The sequence below is a fragment of the Misgurnus anguillicaudatus genome, chromosome 13 (assembly GCF_027580225.2).
Source record: "Misgurnus anguillicaudatus chromosome 13, ASM2758022v2, whole genome shotgun sequence".
Lineage (NCBI taxonomy): Eukaryota > Metazoa > Chordata > Actinopteri > Cypriniformes > Cobitidae > Misgurnus > Misgurnus anguillicaudatus.
Genome location: NC_073349.2, coordinates 28,634,456 through 28,654,066, shown reverse-complemented (window position 1 = coordinate 28,654,066; position 19,611 = coordinate 28,634,456). Strand labels below are relative to the sequence as shown.

The window sequence follows — 19,611 nt, the reverse complement described above, 5'->3', positions numbered from 1 at the left end:
ATTTTGGAATCCATTCAACCGATCTCCGGGTCCGGCGGTATCACCTTTAGCATAGCTTAGCATAATCCACTGAATCTGAATATACCATTAGCATCACGCAAAAAATAACCAAAGAGTTTCAATTTTTTTTCTATTTAAAACTTGACTCTTCCGTAGTTACATCGAAAACCGACGAAAATGTAAAGTTGCCATTTTCTAGGCAGATATGGCTAGGAACTATACTCTCATTCTGGCGTAATAATCAAGGACTTTGCTGATGTAACATGGCTGCAGGAGGCGTAGTGATATTACGTAGTACCTGAAAATAGTCCCCTTGGTAACATTCAATAGCTGGTGACTATTTTCGGGCAGTGCGTAATATCATTACGCCTTCTGCAGCCATGTTACAACAGCAAAGTCCTTGATTATTACGTCAGAATGGGAGTATAGTCCTAGCCATATCTGGCTAGAAAATCACAAGTTTAAATTTTCCGTTGGTCTTTGTACACGATGAAACTACAGTAGAGTTAAATTTTAAATAGGAAAAATAGCAAAACTCTGTGGTTATTTTTGAGCGCGATGCTAATGTTCCAATTAGATTCAATGGATTATGCTAAGCTATGCTAAAAGTGCTACCGCCAGACCCAGAGATCGGCTGAATGGATTACAAAATGGTAAAAATCAAAAGGTTTACTCTAGGGGAGCTGGAAAATGAGCATAATTTTTTTTTAAAGTGGATTGTTCCTTTAAAGGGGACAGAGAATGAAAAACCATTTTTACCTTGTCTTTGTTGAATAATGGTAGTCTACCTGCATTCACGAACATACAAAAAGTGCTAGACATGCTAAACATCTCAGTCTCATAGAAATTCCTCTTTTAGAAATTTCAGCCAGAAACGGTCCAATCTGAACAATTGATGCTTATGACATCACAGGCATCTAACTGCCCCTCCACTTTAAAGTAATTGGCTACATTTTTTGAGTGGCAGCAAAGTCAGCCAATCAGTAATGAGATTGCAAGCTAAGCCAGTAGGGGGAGCCAAATAGGTGCAAAACCGCTTGTTTAAAATCCCCCACCCTAATAGAGCTATCTGAGAGAGGTTTTTAGGAAGCTTCTAAGGCATTACAGACCCAAACAAAAACATTTTTGTCTACATGTCACATCACAGAACAAGGATAAATACTCCGTTCAATCATTCTATGTCACCTTTAATATAAACTTAAAATCTATATGCAAAAAAGCAACTAAAACAGTTAATGCACGTTTGTTTAAACATTCTGTTCACCTCATAAGATGATCATGAGGATATCTCTGCAGTTATTTGTTTACATTAAATAGAAAGTGTCTGATCTCATATAAAGTGATTTTGACATTTTCATTAAAAGCATCTCTTGTGTTTTGCTCACCCGTGTTGGGGTGGAAGGTGTATCCACCCTGCCGAAGGGTGGAACTGCATTGATAACACTTGAAACAGCCCCGATGGAAGATCTTGCCTTCAGCGCTCCCTCTCTCCAGCAGGTAAAGACGCTCCTGGCAGAAATAACACAGCTCACCGTTGCCCATATCGGACGGCGACATTGGCATCACAGGCTGCGAGAGAGGAGATGATGTTACTACAACATGTAAACTACCAAATAAAACGTTTAGACACATCCAATCATTCTTCTCTGTTTTACATTTTAAAATAACAGTGCAAGAAACTACATTTCAACACTTACACTTTCCTGTTTCACCTCATTCCCTTCCTCTTTCTCCTTCATCTTCTCTTTTCCTGATCCTTGTTTAGATGTCAGGCGCTCCTGAGGAACACATATCACATGATCTCATTTACAGTTCGGGTTACATGATCTGACAGAAATAAACAATGATTTCATCTTCATCCTGCACGGCAAACACAAGTATCTCTTTCACTTGTACCGCTCTTGTTTAATTTCACAACGCATTTCTTCATAGTGTTGAAAGCAGGCCGTAATTGTGTTTGGCAAGAGCAGTGTGTGCAAGACAGGATTTTGATGTTTTCTTTAAAATGATGATTAGTTACAACACAGCTCATAGCACACAACAACATCACGCTCTGATTAACACAACACAACACACATGACCTTCAGTAGCCGATGCTGATGTGATGCAAACGACAGAAGGGTTTTGTATTACACAAACAGATTCAGGTGACTGCGTACCTTGCGTCTTTGCAGGGAGTTGTGCTTGAGTTTGTTGAGAAACAACACAGCCGTTCGAGTTCTGGAGAGAGAGAGGCTCTTGTTGTGGGGCGAGAGACTATTAGATTGATCTGTGGAGAAAATAATCAAAAGCATTTATGCATTTGTTAGAGATTTTTTAAAGTGACTAACAATGAAATACGATTTTATCAGTATGCGTGTTCCCTGTGATCGAACTTGCACATTTTGCGCTGCTAACGCAATGCTTTGAGATGCTGACGAATGGAAAATGAGCAGAGAAATAAATGTGTTTACTTATTCATGTTTCAAGACGTGACAATAAGCTAGATTGTTCAGCATCAAGAAATGTGATACAAATCACAGTGTAAATTTAAAACCATATACAACCACATTATAAATAAACGCAGCAAAGAAATACAAACACAAGTCAAGGGGGAAAAAATTAGCAGTGTTTATTTTAAAGTTAAAATGCGCAAAATTTTAAGTATTTAATTCTTTCTTTATACAAATGTATATTTAATAAAATTAATTTAAAATTTAAATTTAAATTAAATTTATTTTTTATTCTTATTTTAACTTTATATGCATCTTAATTTGTTTAGCTTTGATTGTGATTTCGGTAACACCTTACAATAAGGTTGTAAGTGTTAATAAATTGCAAAAAACCAAAATAATTTATGCATTATCTAACATAAACTATGAATGAACAATACTTTTACAGCATGTATTAATCTTAGTTCATATTAATTTTAGCATTTACTAATAGTAATACCTTTATTAAAACTGTTAACTAGGGATGGGACGATTACCGGTTTCACGATTAACCATGATAAAATGTCCTGATGGTAAGTATGATCGTTTAAAATTTAATTATCATTACAACCGTGTTTGATAACCGTGATTTTGAAAACTTGCGGTAAATCCTGTCCAGCCAGACTCAGTTTGACGCAGGCGCGCACATGCAACATAGTTTTTTGCACAAGAAGGCATTTAAGGGATAATTGTATTCATTCATGGTAAACTTATTAGACAGATTTATTTATATTTTTACCACAAAAATAATTTCAGGGAAATTAAATATTAAATTGTGATTTTCAAAAATAAAACTTGTTCAAATATTTTCAGTGTGTGTATCAGTTCTTTTTGAACATTTCCATCTCATTTGAACAAAACCATGATAATATTGATAACCGTGATAACTTTGGTCACTATAATGATAATGTGAAATTTTCATACCATCCCATCCCTACTGTTAACATTAGTTAATGCGCCATAAACTAACATGAATAACTGTATTGACATTAACTAACATTGACAAGAATTAATTAATGCTGGAAAACTATATTGTTTATTGTTTGTTTATGTTAGCTAATGCATTTACTAATGTTTACTTACACAACCTTATTGTAAAGTGTAACAGTGATTTTAAATAATTTAAAGGTCTTTTACTGTATCTCCATGTTGGTTTTTCCTTTAAATTATTTCTTTGTAAAGCATGAATATAAAATCAAAAAACAGCACTGAAATTGTTTTAATTATTATTAACATCAACATCTTAAACTCCAAATTTAGATGCATTTCAAAGCAGAGATACTGCAACATTGCAAATAGGTGCTATATAAATACATTCAAACTGAACTGACCAATTATTATAAAGCTATATAAAAATTACAACACAAAAAAATGCATTTAAGATGCTATTCATTTGTAGCAGTACTAAAAAAACAAACATTAACTTTTAGATGCAAATCATCTGCAGCAAAAGAAAAATAAGAAATCAATTCAAAATAAATAATGTCATACCTACTGTATAAAAGAGACGACAGTCGTCACATTCAGTATGTGATTTGCAGTGGTGTGTAAGCGATGTGTTGTATCAGACCGCACCCCCTTCCCCAAAATACACACATACAGATCCCGTTTGAGTGACATCTCAACCCGGAGCCCATCTGCATGAGATCCCCCCTCTACAAATACAGCATCCGACGGTAAGCCCCTCTCTGCTAGCACTCCTGCAGAAGTGCATCTGTCTACAGCAGCATAATAATGCGACCCGTGTTAAATAAAAGCCACTCCCACCGTATAACTGATGAGATGCTGATTTCTAAGCAGCGGTGCGTGCTTGCTACTGCAGCCTCTGCTGTCAGACGGCAGATTACTGCCCATTCAGAGCAGTGCATGCTGGGAACGGCTCTTAAAGAGACAGCTGCACTGATTTCATGTTAAGATCATGGTCATGATGCGGTTACTGTTGTGAGCTATACCAAACATTCATTTGGTGAGGGATTCTCTTGAATACCTCACACTCTAATAAATATGATAAAGTATGTAAGCTACAATGTTACTGGCAGAGCCAAAAAGTTAATGGGTTTAATCCCAGGGAATACATATACTGATAAAATGTATAGCTTGAATGCATTTTAAGTCGTTTTGGATAAAACCTCCACCAAGAGATCCACAAAAGATGATAGGTTTGAACCCAGGGAACACATACTGATAAAAAAAAGTATATCTGGTAATATAGTGTACGTCACTTTGGATAAAGGCATCTTCCAAATGCATGAATGTAAATGATAAAAAGCACAAATGGAAATCAGCAGATATTATACTGCAACAATCCATTTAACCCGATTATTTTTACCGCACAAGGTTATAGATATAATTTTGTATAACTCTTACCGCACATACTTTGGGTTATAGATATAATTTTGTTTTTTACTGCACATCCTTAAAGTTATAAATATAATTTTGTATTTCTTTTACCGCACATACTTAGGGTAATAGATATAGTTTTGTATTACTCTTACCGCACATACTTAGGGTAATAGATATAGTTTTGTATTTCTTTTACCGCATATCCTTAGGGTTATAAATATAATTTTGTATTTCTTTTACTGCGCATCCTTAGGGTTATAGATATTATTTTGTATTACTTTTACTGCGCATCCTTAGGGTTATAGATATTATTTTGTTTTACTTTTACTGTGCATCCTTAGAGTTATAGATATAATTTTGTATTTCTTATACCAGCGCATAATTAGGGTTATAGATATAATTTTGTATAACTCTTACTGCAAGTACTTTGGGTTATAGATATTATTTTGTATTTCTTTTACCGCACATACTTAGGGTTATAGATATAATTTTGTATTACTTTTACCACGCATACTTAGGGTTATAGATATTATTTTGTATTACTTTTACCGCACATACTTAGGGTTATAGATATAATTTTGTATTACTTTTACCGCACATACTTAGGGTTATAGATATAATTTTGTATTACTTTTACCACGCATACTTAGGGTTATAGATATTATTTTGTATTTCTTATACCAGCGCATACTTAGGGTTATATATATAATTTTATATAACTCTTACCGCACATACTTTGGGTTATAGATATAATTTTGTATTACTTTTACCGTACATCCTTAGGGTTATAGAAATAATTAGGGCCCGAGCACCGAGGAGCAGGCCAGAATGTTGGCCTATTGTTTTTGCTCAGTTTCTTGATGCATAAAACATAATGTTTTAAAAATTAATGTTTTTAACATTGAATTTCTAAAAATTTAACACTGGAAATGTAACACTGGAAATTTAACACTGGAAATTTAACACTGCCAATTTAACACTGATAATTTAATACTTATTAATTATTTAATTATTTAATACTTAATTATTAAATTATAATTTAATACTGATAATCTGGTATTTTAATACTGATAACCATAAACAAAAAAATTATTGATTTGAATTAAGGTAAATTTGTTACAGTAATTTTTACAGTAATCTTACTCTGCCCGGCTTATTGTTATGGATAAAATTGATAAACAAATTAATTTAACATTAAATGACCACGTGGCTCCATAAATATATACACACAAGCTTGATTAGATGCATTGTGTCTCTACACTTGGAATAAACTTCTTATTATCCTATTACCATCATCTGTAGTTTAGTAGACTATGCAGTAGCCTAATATTTGTATGAAATTGTGAAACATTACCCGATTATATTCGGAGGTGTACTAGAGTGGATACCAAATTCGATTAAAAAATTATTAATGTGCTGGAACAATGGTAAAAAAAATAAGCAGCATTTTTGCCAAATCAACATTTATTTTTATGTTACTTTAACTTAAAAAATAAGTTAAACAATTTAACTTGATTTTATAAGTTGCTTTACTAAGGCTATAGGGTGGGGGTGCACATGCGTGCGAGGGCCCTTCCATCTCTGCTTGCAGCTTTAATTTTGTATCACTTTTACCACGCATCCTTAGGGTTGTAGATATAATTTTTTATTACTTTTACTGCGTATCCTTAGGGTTATAGATATAATTTTGTATTACTTTTACCGTGCATCCTTAGGGTTATAGATATAATTTTGTATTACTCTTTCTGCACATACTTAGGGTTACAAATATAAATTTGAATTAATTTTACCGCAAATGCTTAGTATTACAGACAAAATTTTGTGTTACTTTTATGGCAAATACTTAGGGTTATAGATGTAATTATTGAATAAACCCTTAACCATTATTACAGAAGGCATGTGATAATGCAACTTGTTATTTTTGATTACCTGCTGGTGTTTCCTTCTCATTGAGGGCATTGCAGATCTGTGTAAGGTACACGACCATTGAAAGCTGATCGATTTTATTGCATCCTTTCATATCACTGGCACGCATGACAGGAGCGATCCCAAACTCTCTTTCTATCAGGTCAAAGGCCAACTGGTTGTTCTTAGTGACATCAGATACATCTAGTGAGGACATATCACTGAAAGGACAATTAGTTAACATTTGCACATTAGGGGTTTGCTTTACATTTACAAGACAACATTATAGACTCTATATGTATTATGTTATGCTTTGTGTGTGTTGCTTGATCCCCTACAGAAGTTCAGGTCGGAAATGGTGGATGAGTGCGCAAAGAGCCAGACCGGACCTCCAGGATTCCGTCAGATCTGTCACTTTCACACGATCGTACCCGGCTGTGTTTCTCTGACACCAGGACAACAACTCGTCCAAACGCCTGATCGACTCTGAATGAACCGAAATCAGTGCATTAGGTCACTGGAAATGCTGAGTTGATGTGTACACAATCCTACACAATTTGCTTTATAGACTATAAGGAAATCAATCAATTCTTCATTAACATTGCCTCTAGTTATATTCATCAGCAAGACATTAGAAAGACTTCATTATTTAGCTCAATTATCACTAAATGGAATTAAAATTCTAATGTATTACAACATTAATGCTGACTGAGTTTGTTATTTGCATTAAAGTTACTGTGGTACTGGATGATGTTTACCTTGTCTGGGCTTTGATTTTAAAATAGGTTTCTTCTGTTTGCTGGATTTGCTTATATCTTCCTCTAAGTTATACAAATGCTTGACCTTCAAAATGATCAAAACACACAAATAATTTTTATTTACCAATGAATGCATGTTATGAATTATAGTGTATTAATAATACTTTGGGGACAAATTTGTGACTCAGGACTACAAAACCAGTCATAAGGGTAATCTTTTTAAACTGAGATTCATATAACATAATGCAAATTAAATAAGCTTTCCATCGATGTATGGTTTATTAGGATAAGACAAGATTTGGGTGAGATACAATTATTTGAAAATCTTGAATCTGAGGGTGCAAAAAATCAAAATATTGAGAAAATACCCTTTAAAGTTGTCCAAATGAAGTCCTTAGCGACACACATTACTAATGATAAATACATTTTTTATATATTTATGGTAGGACATTTATAAATATTGTCATGTAATGTGATCTTTACTTGATATCCTAATGATTTTTGCTAGTGCTGGGCAAAGATTAACCGCGATTAATCGCATACAAAATTAATTTAAAATACAAAAGTAATTTTTGCATAATATATGTGTGTGTACTTTGTCTAATTATAATGTATATCTAACCACACACACATACATATATTCATTTCAGAATTTTATTTATATATATTTTCTTATTTATATATCATATAGAATATATAAAAATATAAATAAATATATACACACATATAAATGTTTCTTAAATACATACATGAATGTATATATACATAATTACACACACTCATATCTTATGCAAAAAATCACTTTTATTTTGTATGCGATTAATCGCGATTAATCTTTGCCCAGCACTATTTTTGACATAAATAAATAAAAAAAATTGGACCCATAAAATGTATTGTTGGCTATTGCCACAAATATACCTGTGTGACTTTGTGGTCCAGGGTCACATTTGTTTTATTAAAAGCAAGAAATACTTTTAATGTCTTCATTCAGTTCAGTAAAAATTAGGACTGTCACGGTTATGAAATTTGGCTGACGGTTAATTGTCTAATAAACTGTGACAATTATGACGATTAATTGCCTGTTTTATTGCTTTGACATTTAATTCTCATAAATTTTATGTTTGTTCAGAAATAATTTTCACACATTGTTTTGATTATTTAAATTAAATATTTTACAAGGTTCACCTGACAAGTAAATATTAATAAACATAACACATATTTAAAAGTAACTATTTAATGAATATATCTTTCAAAAACTGCAGCTCCCCCTTGTGTTTTTAGAGAGATGCGCAATCATCGCGGTGATCTGAAATCATCGCGATGAGGTCAAACAATCGCAATGAGACGATTATTTAATTATTGTGACAGCCCTAGTAAATACGTGTGAGTGTGTGTAAATGATCACCTGTCTGGTATGGATAGAGGACAGTTTGAGGTTTGGGTAACGTGTGGATGGGTTAATGCTGTATGAGTTGTAATTCTTGCTGGTGTTTTCGGGTGTGGTCTGAGAAAGTAACTGATACACGCTCTCCCTGTGAAATACACACGCAGTAATGTTTATATTAATTATTGATGTATATATTATATATACATATTCACACAATATTGTCTGTAATTCTTTCCTGGAACTTTATGGATATTATATAGAAAATATAATATTGGAAATGTTTCAACCCACATTTGAACTTGTTTTGGCTCCATTGCTCAAAGTGTGCTAACCACTAAGGGTGTTTTCACAACTGAAGCCCTGTTTTTACACTTGGCGTTAAGATGTGTTTTGGTCGATGGGATCAAAAGTGGACAACACTAAATACAGGCGTAAACAGGGTGTGAAATGTTTTGAGCTTGTGCACTTTCAACCACTTTCAGGGGTGCGTTTCCCAAAAGCAACTATGGTCGCAAGTTCTGTCGTTACCAAAAGAGTTCAATGGTAACAACGACCATAGTTAGCTGACGATGCTTTTGGAAACGCACCCCTGAGCGGGTGTTTGTTTCGGAAACCGAGTGCATTTTCTCCATTGGTTCGGCACATGTAACATATTACACCCTATGTAAGTGTTTCAAGTCTGTATGCGAGTATTATATTAACTTTGAAGCTAATGACGGAAAGTAAAAATGATTGATTATACCTCTCAGCCAGAACCTGAAGAGGCGGCAGACCTTTGCCCCAGTTTCTCACCATCCATGCAGCGTCAAACGCGGCCAGAAAACCACGAGCGATTCCAGTGCCCAGAGGCCAAAATGGCTGTGAAAGATATAAGCTATTGAAACAACCTTACAAGAGCTTTTATAAATAAAGATTACTACATGAAATATACAGTGCATATACACAGATGCAAAAGGGAAACCAGTTGTGAAAATAGAATTGAATACATATCTATACAAATAACATAAAAATTTAATTTTTGAATGCATTGCACAAACTCAATTTGCCCATTGTTGACCCTGTCTGTAAAAATCCAGCTAAAGTCATTTTTTGTGGTTTAATATTTCTACATAAAATCATCCTACATAATGTAAAGGACATTATGTGAAAATATAACCTTAATATCTTTAATACTGAGTAAGATCAAAGATCGAAATCAATGGGTGAAATCAAACGTTGATGCTTTAAAGGTGCAGTGTGTAAATTTTAGCGGCATCTAGTGGTGAGGTTGTGAATTGCAACCAACGGCGTAGTCCACTGCTCACCCCTTGCTTTTGAAACAAAGCTACGGTAGCTGTCACTGAACAACCATGTCATTGTCGGAGACAAGTTAGTAAAAAAAAAATTGTCCGTTAAGGGCTTCTGTAGATAAATGGCGGCACAAAATGGCGACTTCCATGTAAGGGGACCCTCTGTGTATGTAGATAAAAAGGTCTCGTTCTAAGGTAATAAACACATAACGGTTCATTATGAAAGGTCTTTGTACACCCCTGATAATATAGTTTTGTATATTATTCTTCATTTCTGTTAAGAGATCCTTCTAAAAATTACACACTGCACCTTTAACGTTAATCATTAGATTATGAAACTGGAATTACTAAGGTCAATGATTTCTAATGTGATGTTGTTATATCAGTTTATGTTCAGTGATGTCCTAAAACCAAAGAAGCTGAACAACTGTATAATCTCACGCACCTCGACTAGACAGTCACCCACTAATCCGATGAGCAATCTTTTGCCCTTTCTCTCTTTGACCAGAGAGGCGTACTCTGCTCTGTGCATGGAGGTGAAGTCAAACATGGCCACGTCCGGCTGGTTCGCGTGGTTCAATGCGAACTCAGGGTCCGGCAGCATGCGCTCGGTGGAGAAGTCGGCCGCATCGTAGGCGTACTGAAGCAAGGCTTCCTGGTTGACGTTTGCCGATGCGAGCAGCTGGTTTGCATCAGTGAAGTCCTGAGAAGGAGAACATTTTGGATCAAGATTTTATCCTGTACACCTAAGATATACAGTTTATCACTAGATGTGTCCCATGTCCTATCCTAATCAATGTTTTGATACAGTAAACAATATTTATAAACAAATAAAACAGTTTAATAATAACAAATTAGACACTCGTTGACACATCCTCGAATATAAACATCCTCAACAGAGTATGAGATACAAAAAAGTGAGTGGAACGAAATTGACTTTGGAGATCTTTTTGTTTTACATTAAAGTTGCCCAATCCTACTTGTATATGAAGAGCTCAGATGCAAACGCCACTAAACATCATGTCTTTTAGAATGCTCTCGGCACATATTACTCATTCATCAAATACGTTCGCTTCAAATCCGCCTAATCACAAGCTCAGGCCATTCAGAAATACTGCTTGTTGGCAAAATCCGGTAAACGCCACAGTGATTTTTTAGCAAAGTCCTCTAAGTGCACAAGTGTAGAATTGGATAAAGAATGGTGCCCGTACGTTAAGGTGACAAAGAGTTTTGACCGGGTTTAACGATGTTCACCAAATATATTAGGATATTGAACATTTTTGAGACTTTTAACTTTATTCAGAAAGGACAGTGAAGAGTGACTTGAGATTTTTTGCATGCTTTTTAGTTTTGCAGCTAAAGACAGTCAAATTTGTTAAATACTAAAGTGACATTTGTAAAAATAAGGCATTTCAATTACTGACTTATAACTTTTTTATTGGCAGTGAAGTAATAAAATATACAAAAACCACTTGCACAGTGTGATATATTTTGAGTTCTGATTTATAAATTCAGAGAAATTCCTATTTTAAATACTTGGTGTAGAATAGCACGTGTTGTTTGTCGTTTCTACGATCACAAATGCAGACATGGTTTTATAATTTAGTATCCTTACCCTAACGCTCTTTTAAATTCTGCTCACGTCGCGCTGGTAAGGTTGATCGATCAGCTTGGTCATCTGCGTTTTCTGGGTCAGATTCAGGCTTGTATTGATACGGTAGTAAAAATGTATATCTCCTGGCTTTCACTATTGCTTTGGAAGCTCATCTTTCAAACATGGTAAGGAGCGTCACATTTCCTTTAAGCAATTGAGGTAATCGGCCAATCACAGCGCACTGGATAGCTGACCAATCACATCACACCGCGCTTTCTCAGAACGATGAGCTTTTTACAAATTGACACGTTACAGAAGGGCGGGACTTAGAGGAGCTACAATAATGTACAGTATGTGGGAAATAATGCTTTTTTAAACCACGCAACACGTTGCATTTCTCCAAATACCCCAAATAATGCGCTTTTTAGCCATGGAATATTGGCCCTTTATTTTCCAGTTCTACCAGGGTTAAATATTTGATTTTTACTGTTTTGGAATCCATTCAGCTGGTCTCTGGGTCTGGCGGTACCACTTTTAGCATAGCTTAGCATAATCCACTGAACCCGACCAGACCATCAGCATCACGCAAAAAAAATCACCAAAGAGTTTCGTCATTTAACCAAAGAGTTTCGGCACTGGTAATATCATTGCGCCTCCTGCAGCCATATTATGGCAGCAAAGTCCTTGATGATTACGCCAGAATGAAAGTATAGCTTCTAGCCATATCGCCTAGAAAATCGCAACTTTTAATTTTTCGTCAGTCTTAGTACACGATGTAACTACAGAATAGTCAAGTTTTAAATAGGAAAAATATTGAAATTCTTTGGTTATTTTTTAGCGCAATGCTAATTGTCTAATCAGATACAATGGATTATGCTAAGCTATGCTTAAAGTGGTACCGCCAGACCCGGAGATTAGCATATTTTCAAAAAGTGGAGTGTCCCTTTAAGCTTCGCCTTTGTTTTTAAGTTGTTGTGAAAAAGCGACATCTAGTGGTGAAAATCCTACATATTGTGCCTTTAAAGTGAAATTACTGAACCTTAACAGGCCCATTTACAAGAAATCATGTCCGACGCACTTTTGCATCTGAGCTCTTTATATGATCTTTAATATACAGATTGTGACTGAACACAAATAGCAACTGTCCACTGTGTTCCTTTGAGAATACAGGCCAGAAATAGCTGGAACACACTGTGAAGATACACAATGTTTATATATGAGCTGGGAATGTGTTGAAACATGTCTTATTCTCAGACACTGTCTCATTGTAGCCAAATCTATTCAAAGTTCACTTCTGCTTTTTTAAAGGTCCCGTTCTTTCTGTGTTTTTTAAGCTTTGATTGTGCGTAATCTAACGTGTTCATGTTTCACTTCTAAAAAAAAACACACATTATTTTTCACACAATTTACTTATCTCTATACTGTTGTTTTCACTGTCCTAAAACGGGCTTATGACTTCCTTATTCTATGAAATTCCCCCTACAGAAATACATAACGAGTTTTGTAGCTCGTTTAGTGTGTTGTGATTCGATAGCAGCTTAGCTTGCCGTTAGTTTAGCTGGCGACCGACGTATTCCTGTGGGCAGAGTTTAGTCAAAAACTGTTTTATTGATGTCATTCAACCGGGAAGTAGAGAGCTGAGGTCCAAACCGACCGTTCGCTGTATGCTTTGAAAGGCGAATTCTGTTAAGAAAAAATATCGTCTGGCGGTGAACTTTGAGCTTTATAATTGTGCAGGTATTATTAATGCTCTAACAGCAACATTACACACTAACTAAAGTTTGAAAAAATGGGATAAGGAAGAACGTGATCTTTAAAACATTCTCAAAGACCAGAACATGTTTGTGTGATAGCCTACCTGTTTTATGACACCTTTCTTTAACAAGCTCGCCTTCTTTGCAGTCATGACAAAATAATGCGTTTCATCTTTGTAGTAGACAATGTTTTCTAAATCAATACCTGAGGAGAAGAAATAACGGATATGAAAGAACATAAAAAAAAGAGTTCAGACAGGAAGAGACTTGCGCGTAGTGTCATACCCGTCTCAGACTGAAGCTCTTGGAAGAATTTCTGATTGTATATTCGCGCGACTCCGCTGATCTCAGGCACTTGAGTTTCCTCTTTAGTGTGACGGTTTATGAAGTTTGCTGTGATACCGATAGCCAGTTTCCCCCTGAGCTCCTTTATCTTAAAACCTAAAGACGCAGCAGGAAAGAATCTAAAACATCACATTACCATACGCTCTCTGTGAAATATAAATGCAAGTTTAGTGGCTTTTTGTATTAAAAATTCTGTAGAAGTGCTTTTACCATCAGGCACAAAACGTCCTCCTCCAGCTGAGATTAAAACATCAAACTGAAATGCACCGGCTGGGTGAGAGTTTGGAGACACTTCTGCCCTCCATCCTGTGTAAAAGAAATAAATCTATATCTCACATTTTGGAGAACTTCAAACATGATCTCTGTTATGAACGATCTTACATGACAGAAAATTAAAATGACACACTTCTGCCTTAAACTTTTCACACGTGGGGTAACCACTAGTGTTGTTTTGTACCTGTGGTTCCTGATGGTTCGAGAAGACTTTGAAAAGTCACACATGTATGAACTTCAACACCCAAAAGCACAGCCAACTTCAGGAGAATCAACTGCAGCTGACGGATACCTGAACAAACGCAGGCCTCAACATTACCTAACTCATAGACATGTTACACAGGTTCAGTACATGTATGTATTTTTATGATGTACACTAAAAGAGATCAGTTTTAAGTAATAATAGGGGTGTGATGAGACACTTACTGTAATCCACGAGACGAGACACAAGACATAGTGTGTTCACAGGAACAAGATTTTTACAATTTTTAAGAAATATACAATGATAAAATATATAAATGGGAAACTAAAATCACATAATTTTAAAAATGTTTTAAATAATCTAGGACTGTGCCTAACAATTATTTTTGTAATTGATAATAAAGTAATTTAATATTCTTTTTTAATAAAAATAGACCTAAGTGAGCAATAACCTTTAAAGATACATATAATAACGACGATGCAATAATAATTGGTTCAAATAAAGTATCAAAACCAAGTAAACATATTGTTTTATTAAACAAAAACATTAATACAGTATATGTAAAAAACATCATTATGTATTATAGCAAATGCCAACAGAGGGCGCAATCAGACTCATGATTGTTATTTTTGCTTTCATTTTAGATTAAGAAAACACTTACTTTTGGCCAAACAATGTTTAAATCCATTTAAATCCAATCTATCCCCAAATCTTTAATATACGTCCAATTCTTTACAATAGAAATGATACAGCCACTTTAATTCTTGAGATAAAACTTGCAGACATTAAATCATGTAAACTCAGAGAAATGCTGCAAGTAGAGGCAGCAAGCGCGAGTGATTTCAATGTTAAATCAATGTAAAGACGCGTTGATGCGTGTCTGGAGGTCTCGCGGTGCAAATGAGGCGTTTAGTGTGGCGCGGCATACGCAATTCCGCCTCATTTGCGCGTCTAGTCCGCGCAAATGCCGCAAATTGAGCAGTGTTGTTGCGGGAAACGCGCAAGTTGAAAATTTTGAACTTTGGCAGAAAAATGCACCGCATTAACCAATCAGGAGCTTGCTCTAGTAGTGAGGTGAATACAGGAAGCGAGTCGCAGAAGTCCCTCCCATGACATGAATTTCCGCGTGAATGTCTCGATGACTAGAATTTCACGCGTGAATGAAGCGAGTAAACTCAAAATGTTCAAGCGGCAAACTAGATGCGGTATACGAAAATTTGACGCCTTAAATGTGACTGGTGTGAACCCACAGTCAGACTTCATAGGATTCTCAAACAAACAAACAAACAAACAAACATTATTGGAAACCCAAACAAAAAAGCACATGCAAATACAAAATTAGGGGTGCACCGATAAATGCCGATATACACTAATAAAACATGGTCGATTCTATTCTCAATCGCACAGCCGATATTATTCACAGCTATTTCATGTACTACGGCTTTAAATCAGTAAGTCCTTATCAATCTGAAATCACTGTTAGTTTAAGTCGTTAATAACATGCATTTAAAAACGCAACAATCGTCAAACATAATCATTATACATATTCTTTATTATCATGAAAATACCTGAAAAGGTTTGAAGAACAGCAATATAAATATATCCTTAAGCCATTTCCGGGAGCTACATGTCATAGCTGCGTGTGTAATTGTTTTTAGTCTACAGCGCATATTGAGTTTCTGCACAAGAGTGCCCTCTGGTTTTTGGATGTAGCGGCATTTCACCGTAATTAATTGAGAAGCATAGCAAGCATCATCGACCGATATATCGGTGCACCCCTATACAAAACATAATGCATGCACTGTAATAGGTTATCCCACAAACTCAATTTTATACTGATTTCAGACATTTCACCTCCACGAGAAATACTGAGACAAATTTAATCTTGCGAGATCTCATCACACCCCCAAGTAATCATAATAATAAAACAAAAAGAGCTTTTAAAATATAAGCTGCATGGCTGTGAAGATGCTTACTGATGTGATCAAGGGTGCCAGTGCAGAATCTTCCATAAAATTTCTTTGCGCCAAGGTTTCGCAGATCACGGATGGTATAGGGCCACAAGTGTAAAACGTTATTTCTGGTGAAAGATCCCCTTCTTTCCAGTACAACCACCTGAGCACCAAGCAAGGCCAACTCTATAGCAGTCCTCAGACCACACGGACCAGCACCCAACACTAAACACTGACACACAAGCACACACAAAAAGAGAGATTGAGGTCTCTTCCCAAAGACAAACAACATTATTGATGAGAATATCTATCATTAATCATCATATTATTAGTAGTACCTTGTTTTGGCGACAGACTTGGCCCTGTTCATAATCTGGATGGGCGGCTCTCTTATCTATCTTCTGCCAAAGATCTTTGGCCTTCCAGTAGTTGAGTCTGTCCTTGAGTTTGCTATAAAAGTGCTTGTAGTCTTTAGGGTCCACCTCTAGGTGGCGGCAGAGTTCACTAAAGTTCTGCAGGGCCTCTTTGCAAGTCTGGGCCTGGACGAATCGATCAAACAGTGCGTGGCTGGGATTGACAGGGTCTGGCTGGCTAGCCATTGTGAGGAGAGAGTGGTGGAGCCTGCTGGACGACCGACAGAGAGAAAAGAAAAGCTTAAACAGGGATTTTTAACACAACAGATGTTACAATAGATGTCGATTATTCAACGACTCTGCATTGTAGACAATTGAACAGGTTATTGTTAAACACTAAAACGACTTACTTACACTTTAAAACCTGAAGCTATAGAGTAAAAAAAATCTTAAAGTTAATGTTATCTGTACTTTATTAGCTTTATTATTTGGGTGTTTGCTAAAGCAAACATAAAGCATCATAAAGTAAGGTTACCAGATTTATAAAATTAAAAGTGGGGACATTTCCTAGTTTATTGTTATATATTAATTAAAAAAAGGGAACAAGAATATTTTCTTTTCGTCGATTTGTTGTTGTGGGTTTGTGGAGGAAAGAACACCAAAAAATGGGACTGTCCCCGATGGTCACCTTATAATAAAGGAACATAATTTATTATAACCACAATTCATTGAATATATTAAAACCTTTAGTTTGGCTTAGTTTAAACTAGGGATGGGCATTCGATTAAATTTTTTTAGTCGATTGTCGGGAGAATTAACGATCGACTATCGATTAATCATTAATATTTTTATAATAAAAAATAATTATTTAACTTTTATAATTCAAAAATGTTGGAGGAAAACACGCTGTATTTTTGTATTCATGAGACCTTTATTACAAGATCAACTTGTGGCAAACAGTTAAACTACATTTAGAGCATATAATATATATTATGCGCTTGAATATGTGGTGCTCTAAAGCAGTGGAACCTGCAGCTGCGAGCCGCATTCTTAAAAAGAGACCTCATTTGTTCCAAAAAATCATGACCTCTTCATGATTCTTTTTTTTAAATCAAAACGGAAGGTCACAGATAACGGAGTATGGTGTCAAGTATTGCACCCTTGTGGTAAAATGTTGAATTGCTGCCACACAGTGAAATTCATTTAATTGCCTCAAGACACACGCTACGCTAGGCAACGCAACCTGCATTAGATAAAAAAAGTATTCGATTAATCAATAACAAATTAACGTAATCGACTAAATTCTTAACGATCAATTGTCGATCGTCGATTAATCATGCCCATCCCTAGTTTAAACATCAATGTCAAACGTTAAAAAAAGCCCAGCCGTGACTCAGAAACAAATGCAGGCAAATACGTTTCAGAGAAACCTCTTTCAGTACAAAACAAAGGGTCTGTTGTGTTAGATAGCCCATACAGTATATATGTACACACACAAGGATATTCGGACAAAAGTATTGGAAACAGTATGAAGTAAATGAAATCACGTGTTGAAATCAATAGTGGACAGTGTAAACTGACTTATAGACCCTAACACATAAGGGCAGGTGTAAATAAGTCACCCAAACACTCCAACTCCAATAAATGCATATTGCCTACCATTATATATTAGATAAGAGGGATTTTACACCATGTGAATCATCTGTCTGAAGGGTAAATAGAGAAAAAAACCTGGTGGAAAATTTGTCTGTAAACTCATCTGTGACTCATTTAGACAAATTTAGACTAGCAACATTTAAAGCAGGACTATTTTTCGACAAAACACTCAGCGTCACCTGCATCTGTGGTTTCCCTAAATAAAAATACACACTCAAAAAAAAAAGGTTGGGTTGTTTTAACCCATAGTTGGGTCAAGTATAAACAAACCCAACAGCTGTTCAACTATTCAACTCAACAGCCCAGGATAGGATTATTTTTAACCCAATTTACGGGTTTGTCCATATTTAACCCAACTATGGTTTGAAACAACCAAGCATTTTTAAGAGTGCATCAGCGTTTTGTTCCCAAGAACGTATAACCCTTTAATAATGTTCAATGTTCTTTTGAATCTAGTTCTTTAGTTACAATTTCTTTTTCCTTCCTTTATCATTTATGTATCTTCTCTTTGTGCTAAACTTGACCATAACTTCCGCTCTATGTTTGTTTAATGGTCTGACAAGTGGCTAAACTGTACTCTGGAATAAATACCTTGTTAAAAATAACTAATGTTTTGGTTTCCTAAAGACGAGGGGAGACGGCAATCATGGATCACCATTGGGAGGTTTGGCAGCCGATCTGTACAATGTAAAAAATACTTTGCTGCCTTAAAATTTTCTGTTGAATCAACTCGGATTTACAAGTCATTTCAACTTACTATTATTTATCTTGACTAGAGTTTTTATAACTACAGGTGAGTTGTTATAACTTATAAAATTAAGTTGACTTTTTTCAACTATATTTTATAAGTTGTTACAACTCATCTGTGTTGACACGACTTGTAAATCTGAGTTGATTCAACAAAAAATTCCAAGGCAGCAAAGTATTTTTTACTGTGTAGTTAACATTTCATACATTGGTACACATTTTACACAGTAACATTAGTTCAGTGTAGTTTTTGATATGCTTTAGCTATGATTTGTATTAAGGTAATCTACTTCTTGTTTATTTTGTTTGTTAACAGAAATAAAAGGACTTTACCAGTAGTTACGTTTGTTTCACTAAAACCGTAGGACAAGCTGCTAAGCAAGCAGAACAAGCAAAGTCACATACAAATCAATCAACCATAAATGAAAAGTAAAAGTAATTTTTAAATACTATAACTTTGCAACATGTGACCTTAGACCACAAAACCAGTCCAGGGCAAAAAAATATACTGGCCCGGTCGAGCCAGTGGTTCAGGTTTTCACTTACCCTGACAAAATTTTCATTGGCCCCACTAAAAAAAAT

At 35.3% G+C, this 19,611-nt stretch overlaps 1 protein-coding gene across 2 annotated transcripts in view; it reads right to left on the bottom strand.

The window, feature by feature from the left end:
- Positions 1–19,611, bottom strand: part of mical1 (microtubule associated monooxygenase, calponin and LIM domain containing 1) — a 38,836-nt gene that overhangs the window by 13,850 nt on the left and 5,375 nt on the right. Inside the window, exons 2-16 of one of the 2 annotated variants that reach the window (XM_055188641.2) lie at positions 16,612–16,897; positions 16,298–16,505; positions 14,304–14,411; positions 14,057–14,152; positions 13,787–13,942; positions 13,606–13,706; positions 10,599–10,856; positions 9,607–9,722; positions 8,883–9,009; positions 7,478–7,562; positions 7,058–7,205; positions 6,744–6,940; positions 2,160–2,269; positions 1,698–1,778; positions 1,386–1,569 (exon numbers count right to left, since the gene is read on the bottom strand). In XM_055188641.2, the coding sequence (XP_055044616.2) occupies positions 1,386–1,569; positions 1,698–1,778; positions 2,160–2,269; positions 6,744–6,940; positions 7,058–7,205; positions 7,478–7,562; positions 8,883–9,009; positions 9,607–9,722; positions 10,599–10,856; positions 13,606–13,706; positions 13,787–13,942; positions 14,057–14,152; positions 14,304–14,411; positions 16,298–16,505; positions 16,612–16,872 (2,236 nt within the window). In that variant the 5' untranslated portion in view covers positions 16,873–16,897. The remainder of the gene's footprint in view (positions 1–1,385; positions 1,570–1,697; positions 1,779–2,159; positions 2,270–6,743; positions 6,941–7,057; positions 7,206–7,477; positions 7,563–8,882; positions 9,010–9,606; positions 9,723–10,598; positions 10,857–13,605; positions 13,707–13,786; positions 13,943–14,056; positions 14,153–14,303; positions 14,412–16,297; positions 16,506–16,611; positions 16,898–19,611) is intronic. The other variant, XM_055188642.2, reaches the window with a different exon arrangement.